This window comes from Mytilus trossulus, chromosome 3 (assembly GCF_036588685.1).
Source record: "Mytilus trossulus isolate FHL-02 chromosome 3, PNRI_Mtr1.1.1.hap1, whole genome shotgun sequence".
In the NCBI taxonomy this organism is placed as follows: domain Eukaryota; kingdom Metazoa; phylum Mollusca; class Bivalvia; order Mytilida; family Mytilidae; genus Mytilus; species Mytilus trossulus.
Genome location: NC_086375.1, coordinates 56,367,331 through 56,388,706, shown reverse-complemented (window position 1 = coordinate 56,388,706; position 21,376 = coordinate 56,367,331). Strand labels below are relative to the sequence as shown.

At 30.7% G+C, this 21,376-nt stretch overlaps 1 protein-coding gene across 8 annotated transcripts in view; it reads right to left on the bottom strand.

The window, feature by feature from the left end:
* Positions 1-6,340: 6,340 nt before the first annotated feature.
* LOC134711915 (MAP/microtubule affinity-regulating kinase 3-like) overlaps positions 6,341-21,376 on the bottom strand; it is a 38,215-nt gene continuing 23,179 nt past the window's right edge. For 2 of the 8 annotated variants that reach the window (XM_063572894.1, XM_063572893.1), the window contains exons 12-20: positions 21,260-21,372; positions 20,483-20,684; positions 19,386-19,525; positions 18,779-18,820; positions 16,637-16,845; positions 15,120-15,275; positions 14,577-14,813; positions 13,593-13,628; positions 6,341-11,393 (exon numbers count right to left, since the gene is read on the bottom strand). In XM_063572894.1, the coding sequence (XP_063428964.1) occupies positions 11,042-11,393; positions 13,593-13,628; positions 14,577-14,813; positions 15,120-15,275; positions 16,637-16,845; positions 18,779-18,820; positions 19,386-19,525; positions 20,483-20,684; positions 21,260-21,372 (1,487 nt within the window). In that variant the 3' untranslated portion in view covers positions 6,341-11,041. The remainder of the gene's footprint in view (positions 11,394-13,592; positions 13,629-14,576; positions 14,814-15,119; positions 15,276-16,636; positions 16,846-18,778; positions 18,821-19,385; positions 19,526-20,482; positions 20,685-21,259; positions 21,373-21,376) is intronic. The other 6 variants (XM_063572896.1, XM_063572895.1, XM_063572897.1 and 3 more) reach the window with 6 other exon arrangements.

Genomic DNA, 21,376 nt, shown 5'->3' with positions numbered 1-21,376 from the left:
AATCAACTTTAAATTGACTACATAAAAACCTTTATAACCAAAATTTTATAGCAACAACTATTTATGGAACTACGTTTGACATATTATCTCCGTAGAACTACTTCAGCGCTTTATTTAACTGTTGACACAGAGATGTCTCAACTGTAAGTTAATTTAGATAGTGAAATGCAATTATGGAAATAAAACTAGCATTTTTTTACAGCGATTCTGGCACAAGTTTCCATGTCAAGGAACCATGAGTGAGAGGACAGGGGGATATAACCTCCATGGAAATGAGATGTCCTAATACTTATGCAACTGGATACCCAAATATTACTGGCCTTAATCTACTAGTGGTTCATCTTAAACTAACTTTAATCACACATTTTTTATATATGAACGACTGATATGCAAAACATTGAGTAAAAAAAAAAGGGGGACATGACGAACTAAGCTCTATGGAATCATGTAAGTGAGGTCGTTCATCCTTTTAAACTAAGTTTTGAACAGGTAAAGTTTGAAGGTAGTACCTGATATTGTTTCAAACTGATTAAATCTCCATTTTCTCATATTTCTTCAATTTAAGTCAAAATCTCAAAATGAAAATAGTAACAGACTCACAAAGAGTTATCAGTGATCCCTGCAGTTAAAGTCTAATCAACTTGTAAATAATCTAACCGTAAGACACATCGGATCATGTGTCAAGTTGAAATTAATTCTATAACCATTTAAAGTTCCGATGCTTTTTGTATCTCTTCAAATTGAACTATTTTGCTAATTTGTTTAGTTTTTAGGTGAGTTTTGATTCTGACGAGGATATTTCTTTCCATAATAAGTCTCACAGTCCAAATAACTAGTGTAAGACAAAACAAGACTGTTTTATTAGTTACTGTAAGTTGTCCCTCGATTTTAAATATACATAATATGTATGTGTAGTTTTATTAAAAGATCAATAGTTATCGAGGTACCAGGATTACAATTTAGTACGCCTAGTAGTTATAGCTGTGGAGCAATATTGTACGCACTGTCATGTGAAGTATTCACCAACTCAAAATTCAATGTATCAGAAAACAGAAAAAAATGGGTGTCAGACATATCTAAAAGGCTCCCACATAACAACTGTTAACACTAAAGCTGCAGACTTGATAAAGACATTCTGTTCATTAGTATAGGTATTGAGAGAATAAGATTGTATATCGCTGTTCAAAAGTAATAAATCGATTAAGAGAAGGCATATCCGGATTACAAACTAAAACTCTTCAAGAGAGAAACACATCAACTATTAAAATTCCCCAAAGTTGTGCCTAATACGGATAAGGTGAGCTATGCCTGGGATAAGAAAATCCTTAGTTGTTAAAAAACTTCAAAGTTTTGTAAACAGAAAATTTATAAAAATGACCACATCCGAAATGTTGACTACTGGGCTGGTGATACCCTCGGGGACGAAACGTCCATCAGAAGTGGCATCGACCCAGTGGTGTAAATAGTTATCAAAGGCACCATGATTATAATTTAGTACGCCAGACGCGCGTTTCGTCTACATAAGAATCATCAGTGACGCTCATACCAAAACATTTATAAAGCAAAACAAGTACAAAGTTGAAGCGCATTGAGGATCCAAAATTTTAAAAAGTTGTGCCAAATACGGCTTATGTAAGCTATGCCTGGGATAAGAAAATCCTTAGTTTTTCGAAAAATTCAAAGTTTTCTGAACAGAAAATTTATAAAAATGACCACACTATTGATATTCATGTCAACTACTGGGCTGGTGATACCCTCGGGGACGAAACGTCCACAAGCAGTGGCATCGACCCAGTGTTGTAAATATTTAACACTTAAATTGTAATCAACATATTGAAAAATGCGGAGTATAAGTCAACAGGAAATATGTGGCCAATAGTTCCAAAAACAGCACATTACAACCAAACACTTCCAAGCATAAAACCAAATATTAAGTAATTCTATTCAGTTGTACCCGAGAAAAGTGCCTCAAGAAATATCTGTTGGATTTACAGATGAACGGAGAGAATGATTGCAATATATTTAGCATCAAATATATAATTACAATGAATTTTGACCGACCATGGATAGTTTCAGTGTAAAATGCTACAGGTTGCATTATAATACAATATACAAGAGAGAAAAATGAGCTAAAAACAGAAAATGGAAAATGGTTAGTGGACGTCCACTACAAATAGTAGCATGCAATCTCATCAAGTATGAAAGCCTTAGACATGGTGTTCAAATAGTTATCAATATGAGACAATATTCCTAAGTTCTGAAACACTTCTGGAACTGTTGACTTTGTACTTTATTTTTTTATTCGAGTGTCACTGATGAGCCTTTTGTAAAAGAAAAGCGCGCATGGCGCAACTGTACAATTTCAATCCTGGTATCTATGATGAATTTATTTACAACCACTGGGCTAATGCCACTACTGGTATTTATTCCTCGAAGATATCACCAGCCCAGTAGTCAGCTTTTCTGTGTTGACTTCAATTATTGATATTATATGGTCATAATTATAAATTAACTGTTTACAAAACTTTGATTTTTTGAAATATTAAAGCTTTTCTACGTCAGAAATAGATAACATAAGCTGTATTTGGCAAACTTTTGGTCCTCAATGCTCTTCAATTTCTTACTTTATTTTGCCTTTAAACTTTTTTTATTCGGGCGTCACTGATGAGTCTTATGTAGACGAAACTTGCGTCTGGTGCAAATATACAATTTCTATCCAGATATCTATGATGAGTTTATTGAGAGAGCTATGTCGGGCCTATATATGTAATTTCCTAGATATAAGTGTGTCCATGAGATACTGACTTCCCAGCTTGTAAATATGCAAGAGTCAATGCTCTTACATTTGTTTCTGAATGTTGTCATTATATAGATATGGAAAAAAGAATTGCAACACTTCCATTGAAAACAATGTAAAATGACATGATTGTAGAATATGTATAATTTGGATTTACCAAATTCTTTTATTCTGTTTAGCATTTAAAATTGAATTTGTGTTATAGGCTTACATTTCAGGCAAACTTACAGCAGATTCCATTGAGTGTTTAGCCAAAGGTAATATCTTTGGTTAGCTTGCTTTTAAGCTGAACCGTGAAGTTATTGTTATGTTATGTAAACTACCCTAAGAATAGATTAGTCCCGACAGAAAACCAATCGATCTGTCTGTTGGACTATGCTATTTCGAAAGGAGGGAAGTATACCTGACCTAATAATGACTTCACGGTTCAGCTAACAAGCAAGCTAACCAAAGATATGACCTTTCGCTACACACTCAATGGAATCCGATGTAAAGACTACAGAGACGCATAATTAGGTCTCATTGCAGAATCAATGTTTTGGAAAAAATGAGTCCTGCAAAGTTTGCATTTTTGTGAAAAGTGCGAAAAACTATTTTAGTGAAGCTGTTATGTCCTATCCATGTAGGATTAATATTGGATAAAGAGTAAGTTTATATGATGAATTCAATTTTAAACCATAAACAAATTTAAAGTATTTGGTAAAACCAAAATTATACGCATTGTTCATTCATGTCATTTTACATTGTTTTCAATGAAAGTGTTGCAATATTTCCCCCCAGGTGTATATATTGTTCAGGCATTGAGCGATCCCATCTCTTGAAGAGTTAAAATGTCACCATCCAAAATAGAACATGAGGGTCTGGATGGGGGGTCTGTTATTCAGTAAACATTTAATTTTCACCCCTTTTTTCTCTAATCTTTAAAAAAATTAACCCTTTTTTCTCTAATCTTCCAAAAATTAACCTTTTTTTTCTCTAATCTTCTATTTTTTGGCCCATTATTCTCTAATCTTCATTTTTTAAGGGCATTATTCTTTAATCATTTAACCCCATCCAAACCCTCGAACATGGTTTGTGTTTGATGGTAATAAGCATTGTATGCACGTTTCATGTCATTTAAATGAAGTTTTGAGTTTTAAAAATTTTAAATTCGCCGTGTTTTCCCATTCAGACAGTGACACTCGATAATGCTGAAAATGATGCCACATTAATTAAATTAAGTGTTTTGTGTTATCATTATGTACAATGTTCATAACATATGGTCAAGGTAAATTGAAGAAAGTGAACGAAAATCCAATTTCGTATTGCAGACAGAAATTAGGAAACTTCAGAAATGTCCTTTTCGCCCATAAAAATGGAAAGAATTCACTTATATACTTCTCAAACTTTCACTAAATAGACCATGATTGAAACATGTGGGCCAAATAATCACATTCCAATGAAAGGTTAAAAGGTGTCAATGCTTATACAGCTGTATTCCGTATATCATCTACTTGCTATTTGTGGTTCCCTTAAAAATAGCCTCACCATCGACTTCTATCCCATGAAACAGCAACCCCATAATTATCTTCCTAAACGAATTGAGCAACTCATTTCAGCTAGACAAGTTGTGTTTTTAAAATCTAAATGACAGCATGGTGTAGGGAACTACACATGAGGTACAGCAAACTACCAAGTATGTAAGCTTTTTGACAGAGTTTTAGATAAGTAGCTTTCACAATGTGCCATGCTACATAAGGCCAAAAAATGTCAAAATTGTCAAGTCATCAAAATTCATTCAGATTATAGCAAATCATTGCAGTCACTCCTTTTTAAAAATAGACAAGCACTCAATCATAACAGAACACAAATAAGAGACAAAGCAGATTATATTGCTGTTGTCTTATTTAGTTATTTACTCCACTTTTGTGTTTTTAAGAGACTGTTTTTTTTCTCTCTACACATTTCTTACCTTTTTACTTTTAAATATTAAATATACACCCTTTCAGAGTCGAGCCAAAGACTGCTTTCCATGTGACAGATAACATTAGAAGAATTGCAAATATGGTCTTGTCTAGTTCTGTGAATAAGATGGGTGATAGCTCTTCTAGAAAATTACTTTGTATGCTAGCACTTCAAAATGTGCAAGAAAAAAGTAAATTCATAATAATACTGAACTCCGAGGAAAATTCAAAAGGGAAAGTCCCTAGTGTAGTAAAAGCAGGATTTCATCAACATGTTGTCCGGAGTATGCATGAAATATTTGACAATCATTGAATCTGAATTTAGTCTTTTCAAAACTACTTTATAGACAAAAGAGTCCATGGCAAATAAACTCATCATAGATACCAGGACTAAATTTTTTATATATGCCAGACGCGCGTTTCGTCTAAATAAGACTCATCAGTGACACTTGATTCAAAAAAATGTTAAAAAGGCCAAATTAAGTACGAAGTTGAGGAGCATTGAGGACCAAAATTCCTAAACGTTTTGCCAAATCCAGCTAGTGTAATCTATGCCTGAGGAAGAAAAGCCTTAGTATTTCAAAAATTTTAAATTTTGTCAACAGTTAATTTATAAATATAACCATATCAATGATAATTCATGTCAGTACAAAAAGTGCTGACTACTGGGCTGGTGATAAAGGATCAAATTAGATCCACCATTTTCATATTGTTACATCCCAAAAGGTAAAAGTTAGAAAAAGTAAACAACTATTGATACCATTTCTTGTTTAAACCGACAGAAAATGATACAACATTTTAGAACTTTTATAAAAAAGATTCATAATTTTTCACACAAGCCTTATTGAAAAGCAGTGTGGTCTAAACATGTAGCCTTTTGATTCCAATTTGTTCTTGGTAAGTAAACCTAAAATTGTTTTTGGTATCTTCAATTTCATTGTTCACAATATGAGATCATTACAGAAGCCAAGACTGGAAGTCGATTTGAGCATATCAAATAGAACTTTTATTGAATTAGATTTAGATTTAATTATGTAGTGAGATTAACTATAAGTTATAACAGACGTCAATCGGTTTCTTAAAGTACAATACAAACGTGTTGCCAAATGTGTCTTGAATTCAACAGTAAAACAAAAATCTTTCTCTTTTTTTCACATTTACTGTTTTACAGTTTTTTTCAAATTAATACAAGAAGTCCTGCAACAGATGCTCACAGAAGTGAGCCAAGATCTTTCATTATTGAAACAAAAAGTATTTAGGGACAACATCAAAAGATCGATGTAGGATAAAAAACTTAAATCAAATAGTATGGGGGTGAGGGTTGAACTGCTGCAAATTTTGGTTATCCTACATTGATTTTTACATATATCCATATTGGACAATCAATTTTTCCCATATTAGGTTAAGAGGGGGTTGGGGTCGGTGAAAAAAATATGTGAATTCAGTTTTTTATCTTTCATTGAACTTTTGATGTTGTCCCTTAATCTGCACAGAAGCTTGCAACAAAGGCATGTTCACATTTGTCTTATTACTTGTGAAATATTCCTGTTACCTCTGAATCATTACAGGAAGTTATGTGATGAAATTATAAAACAAAGTCTATTTTAAAATGAGTTTTTATTTTCTCATTAATGTCACATTATTCTGTAGGTTAATGATGGTCTCATGGTGAGATCTGTAGTGATTTATAAAGTGCAACAAAACATAGGCTCCACCAAACAATTATTTAATGCTTAGGTCATCATGCTGAAATTGTTACCAATGAAGTCATACATCCAGACTTTAAAAAAAACATAAGAAAATGATTTTAAAGACATCAACAAAAGAGTTATTAATTTTCTACTTGATAAATACATAAAGCATCTGTGGTGCTGTTGCAATTAAAAAAACAAAAGTAACAACTCCAGTATGACAATAAAATAAGAAAAACAGTTTTGCACATTTATTCTGTTCACCAAGACAACTGTCTACTTTTGAATATTTTCTAAAATAAAAGTAAATATGAAATAATAAATAATGTTCTTTCAGTTTTTAAATTAGTATATCAATCCGTTATAAAATAAATAAATATTCACGAATAAGATGAGGCCAATATATATATATATAAATTTTCCATTAGGAACCTTATTTTGAAGATGTAACTTTTCATTTTATTGTTTCCAGTTTTTTAGGTGAACAAAATAGATGTCAAAATTCAACTTTTAAAGCAAAACAATGACTGGCATAATTTGTATCACATCTTCTTTGTTGCCAACTGTGGCCTACCTTACTTTAAACAATCTTAACATTTAAACACACTGGTATACCTCACACGGAACCTTCATAGTCATCTTAACCCAAGCCAATTATGGACCAAATAAATACCAAAAACAAAAATTATTTTTCTCAAGTAAAATAAAAGTTCTTGGGTTTTAAACAAAAATTTGGATAATACAGATTTGAATGCCTATATACAGACCACTAGAAAAATAATTAATCAGAAATCACTTTTGATAATTTTATTGCATCTAATGAATATTCTTTTATCGATACTTTATCTTTTTCAGAACTTTTCAATTATGTAACTAGTCAGATCCCCACTAAATATCAGTGCTGAATTTCATGATCTTTTTTTCAATAATGTGCTTGATAAACAGAAGAACCATAAAATTGAAATAAACATCTCACTAAGAACAGAGACATGGCATTGTTTATTCAAATATAAGCACAATTTAAAATATTTTACCACAGTAGACAATTTTATATTAAAATACAGGCTTCTTTTAAAACACAAAGAAAACATTAAAGAAAATTCACCTGATCAGTTTAAAATAATTCTATTACAGCACTTCATTGATATTTAAATGTGACCGACAGTTTCACAAATAAAATTTTAACACCAAATTTTCCTACACTGATATCGAACAGGGAAATAAATACAGCAAATTATTATCAGCATGAATGAAAGAATGACATCATAGGAAAAATTTTAATGTTATGTTATATGATCTTTAAATAATCATTTTAGTAATTATCTTTCGAGTGGCCTAAAAGGAATCAAACAAAATAATGTTACTTAAGTTATATTTTGTAATACATTACATCTTTTTATCATTGCTCACTTAAAAAAAATTGATTTGGTTTCTTACCTAGAGATTTTTCAAAACTTACTGTAGGGCTGTTCAAGAAAAAAATACATACAGAAGTGTTTGAAGTCACTATTCATGATGCCCTACTGTACTACGATTTTTTTAATACTTAATGCTAAAATATGGTCTACAGCTAACCATTGTTGATAATAAAATATGTAAGTGCTTCAATAGCCCACAGAAAGATTTTTCTGGAACAGCCCTAATTAGATTACAGTTACTATTTTAGTATACACGTACAATTGAATATCTATGTTTTCCCCTTATCCCAATCATTTTCCAGAATTGAACATGAAGTGCAATGATAAGAGAAAGGTCAGGAAGCTCATCTACATTATTGTATGACAGAAAAAAAGTCATTCCCTCTTTTAACTTAAAACAAGGACCTTTCTTTATTGAAAGTATTTTCAATAACTTATATATTCAATTATTGCATATGATTAATTTTCTATTTTTTTAATGTCAAAATTTTGAACAAAAACTAATTACTAGTTGAACTGAACTGTTCAGGAAAAAAAACAAAGATTTTGTCCGCTGGAGAAAAAAAATTGCAAGTCATTGTATCCCCCCTTCCCTCAACCCAAAACAGAATGAACTTAATTAAAAATAGTTTGCCACCTGTGCTGATAAAATAGTACAAAAGATTTAAAACTTTTTCACAAAAACTAAACTATAAATATTTATTAATGAAGATTAAAAAAAGAACTGCTTGTTCAGATAAATAATAAATTATGCTTAACATTGTGGCTTGCACAAAAGCCACACTGGTGCAGCTGATTCATACATTGCATATAATATTCACTATTTGATTTTCCCACCATGAGGTGATATTCCAAGTTTTGTTTTCCCATCTTACAGACAACACAAAACCCTGACTTTTAAAAAATGTCTCCTACACTCATACTCTCATCTCATTCATAACCATCTTTTGTAAATAAATCTTTAAACATGTACACAATCTTTTTTTAAATATAACTATCTGAGAAATATACAATATTTATACAATTGGAAACACAAATGTGGATATTTACAATAGTAAAGATAGGATACAAAGAGACAGTACAAAAATTTAATATGTCCACTTATTATGAAAGACTGTAATCAATCAACAATGCCTTATACAGTCCAAGTTATTCCGGTTATGGACTCACTATATGCTATTGGTAGCCAAAATATAACAAAGGACAAACTCTTATTGTTCGGAAATGAATTTCTTTCGTGTTATCTTGCCCGTATAACCATAAACAAACGGGCAGAAACAAGTTTTAATGGTCATTTTCAAAAACCATTGCAAAATATCTATGTATCACAAAGATTAAACACCATTATTTCTGTATATAAAGACAACATAGTTATCATTTCAATTCTTTAGTAAAATTTAAATAAGGACTCTGACATAAAACCTTGACTGTATGATAGTATTCCTTATTAATTTCCATATCATGATTCTTCAAATAGAAAAAAATAAATATAATAATACTATAATACTTTGCATCTTGTGGAACAAATAAACAAACTCCTCTTATCTCACCATTTAAATAATATAATGTTTAGTATCTATCAAAGCCTTGTGTTTCTACATTTAATAGTTGTTTCCTTCTGATGATATCTAGTTTATTATCTACATGTAAAGAAATCTTTTGTAATGCTTCTAGATTGGTGAAGATGAGCCCTAAATTTATCTTTTCTATAAAGCACCAAACACACCATGTGATCAGCTCTATAAAAATAAAATTCTGAAATGTACACAGCACCTTATACTGGAACACTACTTTCGAAAAAATTATGTAACGAAAATCCACAAGAATCAAATGTGCTTACACAATTTATTTGGAGAAAAGAAGCTGTGAATTCAGATATTTTTGCTGTTCTCTTACTCTTAACAAAGAATTCCTGGAAAACATTTTAAAAGCCCATTAATTTTTGTGTCACTTTTATGACAAATTTTGAAATACAATGAAAACATCAAAAATATGTGAAGTAATCTGCATTCAATTATTGTCATTATCGCTTATTCAATTTGAAACGATCAAGTCAAGTGATTCAAAGTTTGTTCCTTCAATACAGAGCCATCTCAAGACCACAAACAATAGACTGATAAATGTGATTACTTTTTTAAAGTGTTTACAACATGAAATCACAGCCTTCATAAAATCACTATTTCCATTTTATTTTGAGTATTATGTTGATCTTTCCATAGTAAAATCATTCACTAATTACTTTGATCTATTTTTTGCCTTATAAAAGGAGATGCATAACAATTGACTCACATTGTGATAAATTGTCCCTGGAACTAAATAATGATAGTGGAAGCAAGATTTCTAATAAACTTTTACATCACTGATCATACACATTATCATTCACCACATCAAAGAAAGATGTTCTAAAACACAAAAACTTCTTAGTATAGTACATTATCTATATATAAAGTACATTTGTACATTTGATTACCCTTGAGAAACTAAGTCTCTAGAGGGCAATACATTACTATTTTACAATTTGTACATGTATAAAAAATGTGATACAATAGTTTAATGTTAAATGATATATGTTTTGAACCCTTAGATCACAGTTAAATATAGCACAGTAGTTCATATTGCTGCTCAAAAGAATTTCCTCTTATGCTTATTGTAGCATAAGCCACCACTGTATTGCCAAAATCAGACTTATAAGGATAATTTTCTTGTGTGCATTAAAATTTTGCTTATTGACCAAAATCCATACGGTACTGTTCAAGGTACAAATTTGACATTGACTAAACATTCTTCCCATCCACAAAAACTGTAAAATTTAATAATTAAAACCCTTATTTGTTTAAATCCTAAGAAATTTTTAATATGTTGAAACCTTCATCAAAATGTATTTCTCAGTATTTCCACTCTCCATTTTATATTGGATAAAAATAAAGATCCAGTGAAAGTAATTACATTGCAATAATGATAGATAATGTAACCATATATACTTTATCAATATTCTGGCTGGCTTCAAAAATATTTTTAGAATATCCTTATTAATGAAAGACAAAACACCATAAAATATTCTTAAAGTTTCTGTAGGATAAGGTTTCTGTTTGAGCAGCAATATTACCAAAATCACATGTCAGTGATAATAAAATTAGTCATAACCAGGATTGCATTCTGGCAACTTTTATACTCTAAAATCATACACTCTCATCAAAGTTTCAATTCATTGGCTATTTTGGAAGCAATGTTCTTGAATCCTATTGAAGTTCCTGAAATTCTTTTAAAGCGTACACCATTAAGTGAAAGTCTTGGTAATTTGCACACTTCCATTTCCCATTGCACTAAACTGTCTGTATTAGGGTCCCCATGGACGCATAAAAGTAAATATTTTTCTCTTTGTTCATAATCACAGTTGTTAGCATCTAAAACTTTTCTTATTTCTTTCATCATATCATTTGGGTCCATAGAACTAGTGGTCTTCATACTCCAAGTGAACCTCAAGGACCTCGGCTTCAGTATATCAGATTCTCGATTCTCATTGACAGACCTGCGGAACAATTTGCTGAAAATTAGATATAATGGGGAAATCTTAGTAATGCTGACCCTCTGTGAAAAAGAGAACAAGAAATAAAACTGTTTCCAAAAGGTATGCCAAACTGCTATCTCAAGCTTTTCATTTTTGAAGCATATTTTTGAGGAAGATACAAGATGTGTGCATCATGCGAAATATGTTCTTGTGGGCTACACTAATATGTACGTTACTAACAGTGCAAAATAAGAAAACAATATCAAATAATTGAATACAAGTTAATATATAATCTGAACTTGATAGCTGGAGAAATAGCATGCTTGCTGAAAAGGCAAATTGAGGGTTGTAGGAAGGTAAACCCCCCCCCCTATGATTTCCATTTTACTAGTAGCAGTCTTCCCTCTCCTGGTAGGGAGACAAGCATTTATTCCAAAAGTTTACTTCATTCAAGTCAATTTCCTTTTTTAGTGCAAGCTGGATAACTTTATAAAAATGGTGAGGTGATATGTTAACTAGAAAGGTATCAGTTTGGCATACTTATGTCATAAATCAATAATGCCATTCACATGCAACTGATCATGCATTAAGCAGTTCCATAACATTCATGCTCTATAATACGTGTTCTAGAAACTTGTGCTTTGGTCAATGCATATCATATATAATTTTGATTTTGACAAACACATGCATTGAAATGAATATAAATGTTGACAATTCAAGTCTTATATATATTGAGGATACATGTAGCATGCAGTGCAGAGTATAATGATGCAATAAGAAAGACAGCAAAACACAGAACGACAATCAAGGAAAAGAAATTAAGGAAAATCAAAAGAAGGTGTCAGTTGAGAAATCAAACTAAAGTGAACTAAGAAATCTAAAATTTTGATTTTTTTTCTGAAGAAATAAGTGCTTCAAGCAGTGGCACTGGTATTCACTGATTATAATCCCTCCCCTCTGATCTTTTTTTGTTATTTCCAAATACTATATTAAATTTTTAAACGAAAATCTATCCCTATTTTTTTCTAATAGTAAGGAAACGGTGATAAACTACAGGACAACATAAACAAATGAGGATAGATATATCCCACTACCATACAATGTGCATGGATAAAAATATGCTTCAGAAATATCAGCCAAGAAGTTTGCGCATTGAAAAGATTTACAATTTTTGTAGTAAGAGGTGAGGGCAGCCAGCACAATGGAGAATAACAATATAAAGTTAGTATGTGATTTATCATTACATGTGAAATAAGTTCATTGCAAATGCTAAATTAACATACATGTACTTCAACTGGATACATTTGCACTGCTTTGTTGTAAATTTTTAACCTTACTAGTGCATATGGTCCAGTTTTCCCTTACATTATTAGCACTTTGTGTATTAAATGCTGATGTCAAGTGAAAACTATTAATGCTTTAAAATCACACAAAGAATCAGATGCAGTAAGTTCCTGGAGGTTAGTGCTATGGAAAACCTTCTGGCTTTATATTTCTTTGCAAACGTGTAGGAAAGCTAAAACGGTAAATGTGGACGACAAGAAAATTATAATTTGCATAAAACTGCATATTTAATTTTCAGTCTTTCACAATTGCTATTTGCAAGAATGATCATAAATCAGCAGATAGCAAGCTACATGTATCACAAAATGTTGGTGAAAGGTTGCTGCTTCCTGGTTACCTCTCATCCACCAAGTTCTAACTTCATTTGGAGATGTCCATCATGAATAGTTATTATACCAATCACCCACAATGATAAAAGCTCTTTTATATGCACATGAACTCACAATAATGGAAGATTTAACATATCAATTTACATGATAACATTTAATGCACCGTTTACATAAGCTTATTTATATTCCAATAATGGCTCTGGATTACACAGACAGAAGTATATACTATCAATCACCATTAAATTATGAAATAGAATTTAATAGGATTCTGGGTACTTTATTTTCTTTGATTTCATGAGCATGAATGTGACAGACCACATTGTTTTATTAGCATAGCTAATTTTAGCTTCATACCATGTTGAAATTTAACCTGTTAATAATCTAATTGCTTTCTACAAAACTTGGTAGTCAGTGACACCTTGCCACACTTTGCTGTTGATAGTGTTTTTATTCATTGCTACAAAAAAATTGATTGAAAGGATAAAGAAATATCCAAATGAAGTTATAACAGTGTTGTTGTGACAAATAGAAATTAAAATGATTACAAACATGATAGACTTACTTAAAATCATTTGAGTTAGTCCTTTTTTCCATAGCACTACAATCCAGGATGGTAAGAGAAATAAAATGCATATTAATAATTCATAGAAAATGAGTAGTCCCTGAAAGCCAAGTTATTATTAGTAGTAAATATGTTGCGACATATAATACAGTTACTTATGCATAAGCATTGCACACAATCAATTTGAATATAGTTGATTTGAGGGTATCAAATATCATGCAATAAACAAGAATTAATATCATAAAGTAATGGTGATGTCAAATTTCTTTTCAGAATTAGAATGTAATGTATTTTGTAACAATATTTTGGTGTCCTTTTTTTTTACTGTGTCATGTGATACAGTTGAAAGCAAGTTTTCCTTCTATTTCTTTTTAACTCACAGCCCATCTAACTGAATATTATTATTCATATGTTTTCAAAACTAATATTCGAACTGCCTAAACATTAACCAGGAATTTTCAAAGGGGGGTTCGTTTGACTCACAAACTCGACTTTAAAAGTCACAATTCGAACAGAACATTGACTTTAACAGTGCTCTTTAACAGTGCTTATTTGTTTTCAAGGGGGGGTTCGTCCAAACCACTCGAGGCTACGGGTATGTTTACTAATACTTTCTCAAATAATACATGAAAATATCTATAGTGATCTGTCATGTAATGATAATTTGTTTTGAACTGTAGTTTCTTATTTGAGTTTTTACTGTTTTATATTTATCAACCTATTTCTAAAATAGTTCTCCAAAATAACCTTAAACTTTCATAGAAATAGTGAAATTTCCATCATCTTAGTAAATAGCAACTAATTATAAATCTATAATCTCAATCTATTTTCCTTCACCATACTTTCAAAATCAGTTTTCCTTTTAAGTTCCATGTTCCAATCAAAAAATTCTAAATTGAACAGACTCTTCTATAAACAAATATGTAAAGATGGATAACAAACTTTTATTCTAATGGCATAATCTTAAATAATGTTATAACATACCTGCGACTAAATTTTTGACTAATTTTATTGAAAAAAGACTGTCTGTTAGTATTCATGGATGATTCATCCTGAGTACGTGAAGGGACCCCATCGGGACCATTGATTTGTCTTTGTTGCCGTCTGTCCCGTATGGGTCCACCATGGAATGTGTTTCTACTTGCAGTGTTTCGGTACAATAAAGAACTCTTTGTAGATGCCGGAGACACAGGTAATTGTGATGTTTTTCCTGGTGCAGTTCTGAAAATAGACAATATATAAATTAAAGTCTCTTCTGAGATGCTTGTTTAAACATAAAAAAGATATCTTCAGATTATAGATTTTTCTAAAAATTTCATTAAACTTAATGAATAATATTTAAAACAAGTCTTCTTTTAGGTATATCATTTTAACTGAGATGTTGACATATTTTCTAATAGTTTTTTGGTATAGTCTTTTTCTATACTAGTCAAAAATTTAAATTAAAACATAAGTCTAGATAGCAAACAGTTCTTAAGCATAAGGGTTAAATTTTTATCACTTTTCATGAGTGAAAAGTATACTCACGTTGGCCGATAGTTTTCACTGTCTGACAAGGGAGGTAAGTCTGTAACTCTAGATGTCTGAGACTGGCTTAAACTGGCAGACTTGACATGTCCATGACCTTTTGGTCTGACTGAAGGAACATCAGATGTAGCACTATCTGTAGAGTTGGTCATTGAGCTATAAAGGGAAATAATAAAAATGAATAATGAGGCAATAAATAATACTATGAACTGATGACGAAACTATCATTTTGTATGAACTGATGATGAAAGGATGATTTTGTATGAACTGAAGATGAAAGTATCATTTTGTATGAACTGATGATGAAACTATCATTTTGTATGAACTGATGATGAAACTATCATTTTGTATGAACTGATGATGAAACTATCATTTTGTATGAACTGATGATGAAACTATCATTTTGTATGAACTGATGATGAAACAATCATTTTGTATGAACTGATGATGAAAGTATCATTTTGTATGAACTGATGATGAAAGTATCATTTTGTATGAACTGATGATGAAAGTATCATTTTGTATGAACTGATAATGAAACTATCATTTTGTCTGAACTGATGACGAAACTATCATTTTGTATAAACTGATGATGAAACTATCATTTTGTATGAACTGATGATGAAACTATCATTTTGTATGAACTGAGGATGAAACAATCATTTTGTATGAACTGATGATGAAACTATCATTTTGTATGAACTGAGGATGAAACTATCATTTTGTATGAACTGAGGATGAAACAATCATTTTGTATAAACTGATGATGAAACTATCATTTTGTATAAACTGATGATGAAACTATCATTTTGTATAAATTGTATCATTTTGTATGAACTGATGATGAAACTATCATTTTGTATGAACTGATAATGAAACTATCATTTGTATGAACTGAGGATGAAACAATCATTTTGTATCAACTGATGACGAAACTATCATTTTGTATGAACTGATGACGAAACTATCATTTTGTATGAACTGATGATGAAACTATCATTTTGTATGAACTGAGGATGAAACAATCATTTTGTATGAACTGAGGATGAAACTATCATTTTGTATAAACTGATGATGAAACCATCATTTTGTATCATTTTTAATTGTTGAATACAATTCTGCTACTATGTTGGCTTTCATTTTTTTCACTTTTTTGTTATCAATAATTTATATGAATTGATGTTGAAACTTTCATTTTGTATAAACTGATGATGAAACCATCATTTTGTATCATTTTTAATTGTTGAATACAATTCTGCTACTATGTTGTCTTTTATTTTTTTCACTTTTTTGTTATCAATAATTTATATGAATTGATGATAAAACTTTCATTTTGTACAATTTTTAATTGTTGAATACAATTCTGCTACTATAATGGCTTTCATTTTTTTTCACTTTTTTGTTATCAATAATTTATACAGTTATTAGCATAATATGTTCAAATATTAATTAATTGTATGATTTAGCAACTATTGTACTAAACCTAATAAAATTCGTCTTTATAACTAATAACCTACCCCCTGAGATCATGTTGACCATTTGTTGTTCTACTTGGCTTTTCATTTGGAGTTGTTATACGGGAATCTCCTGGACTAAATGTTTCACTTCGTCCTGCCGCTGATCTTCGTGGAATACTGCTTTGTACCGTATTATTTTTTGGTGTGGATGATGGAGCTGAACTTAATTTTTTCGGCATGGTTGCTCTGGCAGGTGTTGATGAACTTATCTATTTTAACAAAATACTGAATGATAGTAACAAATTCATGTCTATCGAGAAAATATGATATTGAAATATTTTTCAATTTATTTTTATTTAATTAAGAATAGTTCCATCTTTTATTGTTCTATTTCAAAATCAGATTTTAGTATCTTAGTTATAATCAATTCCTCTATGACTTTAACACCCCTGAACAACTTGAGAAAATAAAATGATACATCCTGGATGCAGCAATAAAATCTGAAAATCATTTAATGAATGTACCATGCAATTTTTTTTATTTGTTACAATGTTAGTTTATTTTTTTGTTTCTTCTTTAAATGATCAGTAATCAACTTGCAGACATGTAATGTTTTTCAAGAAAAAAGCCCTATCCATCTCAGAATATTTTTACCGTAAATATTAAGCAAAAATATATCAAGACCCAACGAGTTTAGAAAATGTATTTCTATGTGCCTTCATAGACTATACACCTACTCATCCCTCCATAATCCATAAGCACCAGAAGTTAAAAGATTTTACACTTTTAACATTTCAATAAACAATGTACACAAATATTAACATAAAATGCATTACAGCAGACCAATTTGAGTGTTTGGACACAATGATCAATGAATTTAAGTTAGCTTGTTTGCTAGGTAGTGTTTGGACACAATGATCAATGAATTTAAGTTAGCTTGTTTGCTAGGTAGACTAAGACATCAATATTTTCTTTGTTACTTCTAAAAGTGTAACAAAAGGATGACTGAAAAGCCACCTTTTTTCCAATATTATGAATGAACATGAATGCGGCCACTTTCATTTAAAGAAAACTGTCTTAAATTTAACTAAAATGCTTAAATTGTGAAGATTTAAGAAATTTAGCAAGAATTTATGATGCTAGTACCCAATATATATGCATTGTATTGTCAAAAACAGCCCAAATTTATGTAGCAGAAGCATTCTACTTTCCAATCAATAATTAAAAATTAGCAATTTAACAATTTTTTAAAACTGCTATATTTTGGGGCCAAAAAGGGGTCTTACTGAACCTACTCCTTTTAGACAGGATATTTAAATGCTTTTGGTAGGATGGTCTCCCTTATATGCCATGAATCATTTATAATATTGTACATAGAAGGTCATGCAATGTAATAATATAGAAGGAGAAAATGTTGATTTTCTTATTTTCATGACAGTGATAACATGTTCTAAACTTTCAAAAGCTTTATATATAAATTCCCCTTTCTAACAAGCTAACTTAATATTATGCACTATTAATACGCTCAACTTGTTTTAGCATTTTCTTTAATTTCATACAGTATTTTCTACTCCAAATTAAGAAAAATTAACAACATTAATTATCTAGTACAACAAGCAGTCACTCATCACACATAGCAAATATCTAAAGTACTACAGAGCCAAAGAATGAGGAAATTCCATGCATAATGAGATGACTTAACTCATTAGAAAAACATTACTATCTACCTGCAACATTAAGTCCAACCAACAAACTGTGCAAAGGCTTCAGCAAAGCATCAAATGTCACGTTTAAAAAAGAAATGAACTGTTACAGCCTGTATTCTCAACCTTTTATTGAGAATTATTGTAAATTGAGAAATTATTGTGTGCATTTATTATTGGGATTTTGTCATTTTAGTCAAATGCGATTACAAATTTTGTGACAAAATGAAAAAGACTGTTTAATTGATTTACAAAATTTCAAAATTCGAGTTTAAATTATTGCAATTAGAACCCGGTCACATTTTTCGCAATAATAAAACTTCACAAAAATTTCAAAATTTACAGTAAATATATTCCCTTAGAAGATCATCAATTGTTTTTGTTTGTATATATGAATAATTAACGTAAATAATGCAAGAGACCAGTCCAAAGACGTAATGGGCTTATGTGCCATGAGAACTGTTCTTCATGGACAATAATACTTTAAATGAAGTAATACCTTATTATGATCTTTGATACTGTCTCTGATGAAAGGACTCTTCTGAAAATGAGGAAATTACAAGCATTACAGCCCTGAAGTGATGACAAGCCATTCTTTTCTGCCTGGGAACATGCAATGTATGTGCATCAAATGTGCCAGTCAAAGTTTACATGCACTGTGCATACAGACAATAGTTCTACTTTGGGGGTTTAATTCTCTCACTTTTCCTATTTTTCTTTCTTTTATATGCTCAATGTTACTTTTTGGTAGTTCCATTCACAATTAAATAAAGATGTCATGAATGCAGACCACATTCACTAGTTTAAATTTTGATAACACATCAAATATTTTAAGCATAAATCAGTTAATAGATTCAATGCTAAAAAAACACTTGATAATTAGGTTTAAGCTAAGCATTAATTCAAGCCATTCAAAATTATACACTGATATCTGCCATGACAATTAAGCATTTTTCTTGTTCAAAAGCAAACTACACATATAACTTTCAGATTGTTTTAATATTTTGGAAAACTTTAAATATGCCAAATTTTCATTGAGCCAAGATGTGTATTTTCTGTGCAAGACAACTACAACATTTTCTGACAACACAATAGCCTGAACAAACCTTTGGGGATTCAACAGATCCTGGTGTTTTTCTTCCCGTTGTCAACATGTTTTCCTTTGTAGTTGATGTGTCGATTGTTGTATTTTGACGTCGGGTAGAATGAGAAGTAGTGGACTGTGAATTAGATGAGCCAGAGTTACCTATAGAAAAAAAAAAAATTGACATGTGAAAGTTTGCCTCTTTTTAACTTGAATGTGAAATAATGGAAGGATGAATTTGTATCTGACAGGTTATCTTTCACTTTACATATGATTAGCAATTACTGTCCATTCAGACTTATATCAGTCAAATTCAGAATTCAGATTGGGAAAACATCACTTTAAGATAAGATACATGCATTCTTTTTGTAATATATAAAACATCTTAATTTTAACAGTGAGGCAAATGAATATCGCATGAACATATTTGAAAAATCCTAAAGTAGATATCAAAACAAGAACAAAAGATGATAAGTTCAGGTTATTTTGAAAATCTAACTATTGAAATCTACAAAACAAATATTGTGGTAATCTGAATTGAAATTTTAGATTTTAGGGGATTTTTTTAGCCAAAGGCTGATTAAGGTTGCCTCTATCTTTAACTGATGATTTCTTAGAGTGTGTAGGCAAAGCTAATATCTTTGGTTAGCTTGCATGTTAGCTGGATCTTGAATTCATTATCACGTTAGGCAAACTACCCTTCTTTAAGAATAGATTATTCCGACAGATAACCAATCTATCTGTCTGTAGGACTAGGATACTTCAAAGAGGGTAGTGTCCCTTACCTAACAATGACTTCACGGTTCAGCTAGCAAGCAAGATAACCAAAGATATTACCATTGCCTACACACTTAAAGAAATCATCTGTAAACATATATGATATAGTTAAAACCATGTCCATGTGCTCTAAAACGCAGGTTGTCAGATCAACTATTACATGGCAATTTCCCATAATAACATTGTTTGATGCTAGATTTAATCCTCATAATATTATGCATAGCCATAATATAGTATTTCAACCAGTAAAAACTTTCTGTTGAATCATTAAATACTTGCTGATTAGAAAGAAGTTCCTATTAAGGGACTGATTTTAAAAGTTATATATAAATGATATTTTACCCTGTGACCTACCCTTATCACCACCATGGCTATACCGCCTGCGGCCCTGACTACTACCACTACTCGTTGCTGACTGACTTCTTGTGACTTTATTTGGAGACTGGTTATTGTTGGCGGTGTTTTCACTATGTGGACGATTTGATGAAGATAATGGTAAATTCCGTAATGATTGACTGCTACCTGACCGATCACTTCCTTCCAACTGCAAAAAAAAACCACATTTCATTGTTATCAATTTTTAATGTTAAAATTTCTCCATGAACAGTTTCTTTTTACCATTACCATAATGATTTTAAGATATGTCTGTATTCATACTTTATATTTTTTTCTTTTACAGATTTTTTTTTTTATTTAGCTCTTTATTTATTCTGATCTTATAAAGTAATATTAATTTCTATTGACCCTTAAACAAAACTTTGAATAAAAATGTGTTAACTATTTCTGTCATCAATTTTACTAAATGTTAGATTTTACTATATGTTAGGGACGACATCAAAAGTTTGATATAGAATAAAAAACTTAAATCAAAAAGTTTGGGGATATTAAAAGGGGTCAACATACTGCAAGTTTTGTTAATCCAAAATCGATTTTACATATATCCCTATTGGTCAATCAATTTTTCCCAAATTAAGTTAAGAGGGGGAATGGGTTTCAATCCTTCATTGAACTTTTGATGTCGTCCCTAATACTGAAGATAGAAAACACTAAATCCCAGATTTTAAAGGTATGTAACTAACTATGTAACTTTTTTTTGTCAATTATATATACCATACTTACTTCTAATGTCCTTCGCCCTAATAGTAGATATGTAGCTTGTATATCGTCATACTTTTGATGTGTAATTGTATCTTCTATATCTTTCCTACTATATCCCATATTGACCATAAGTTCTGA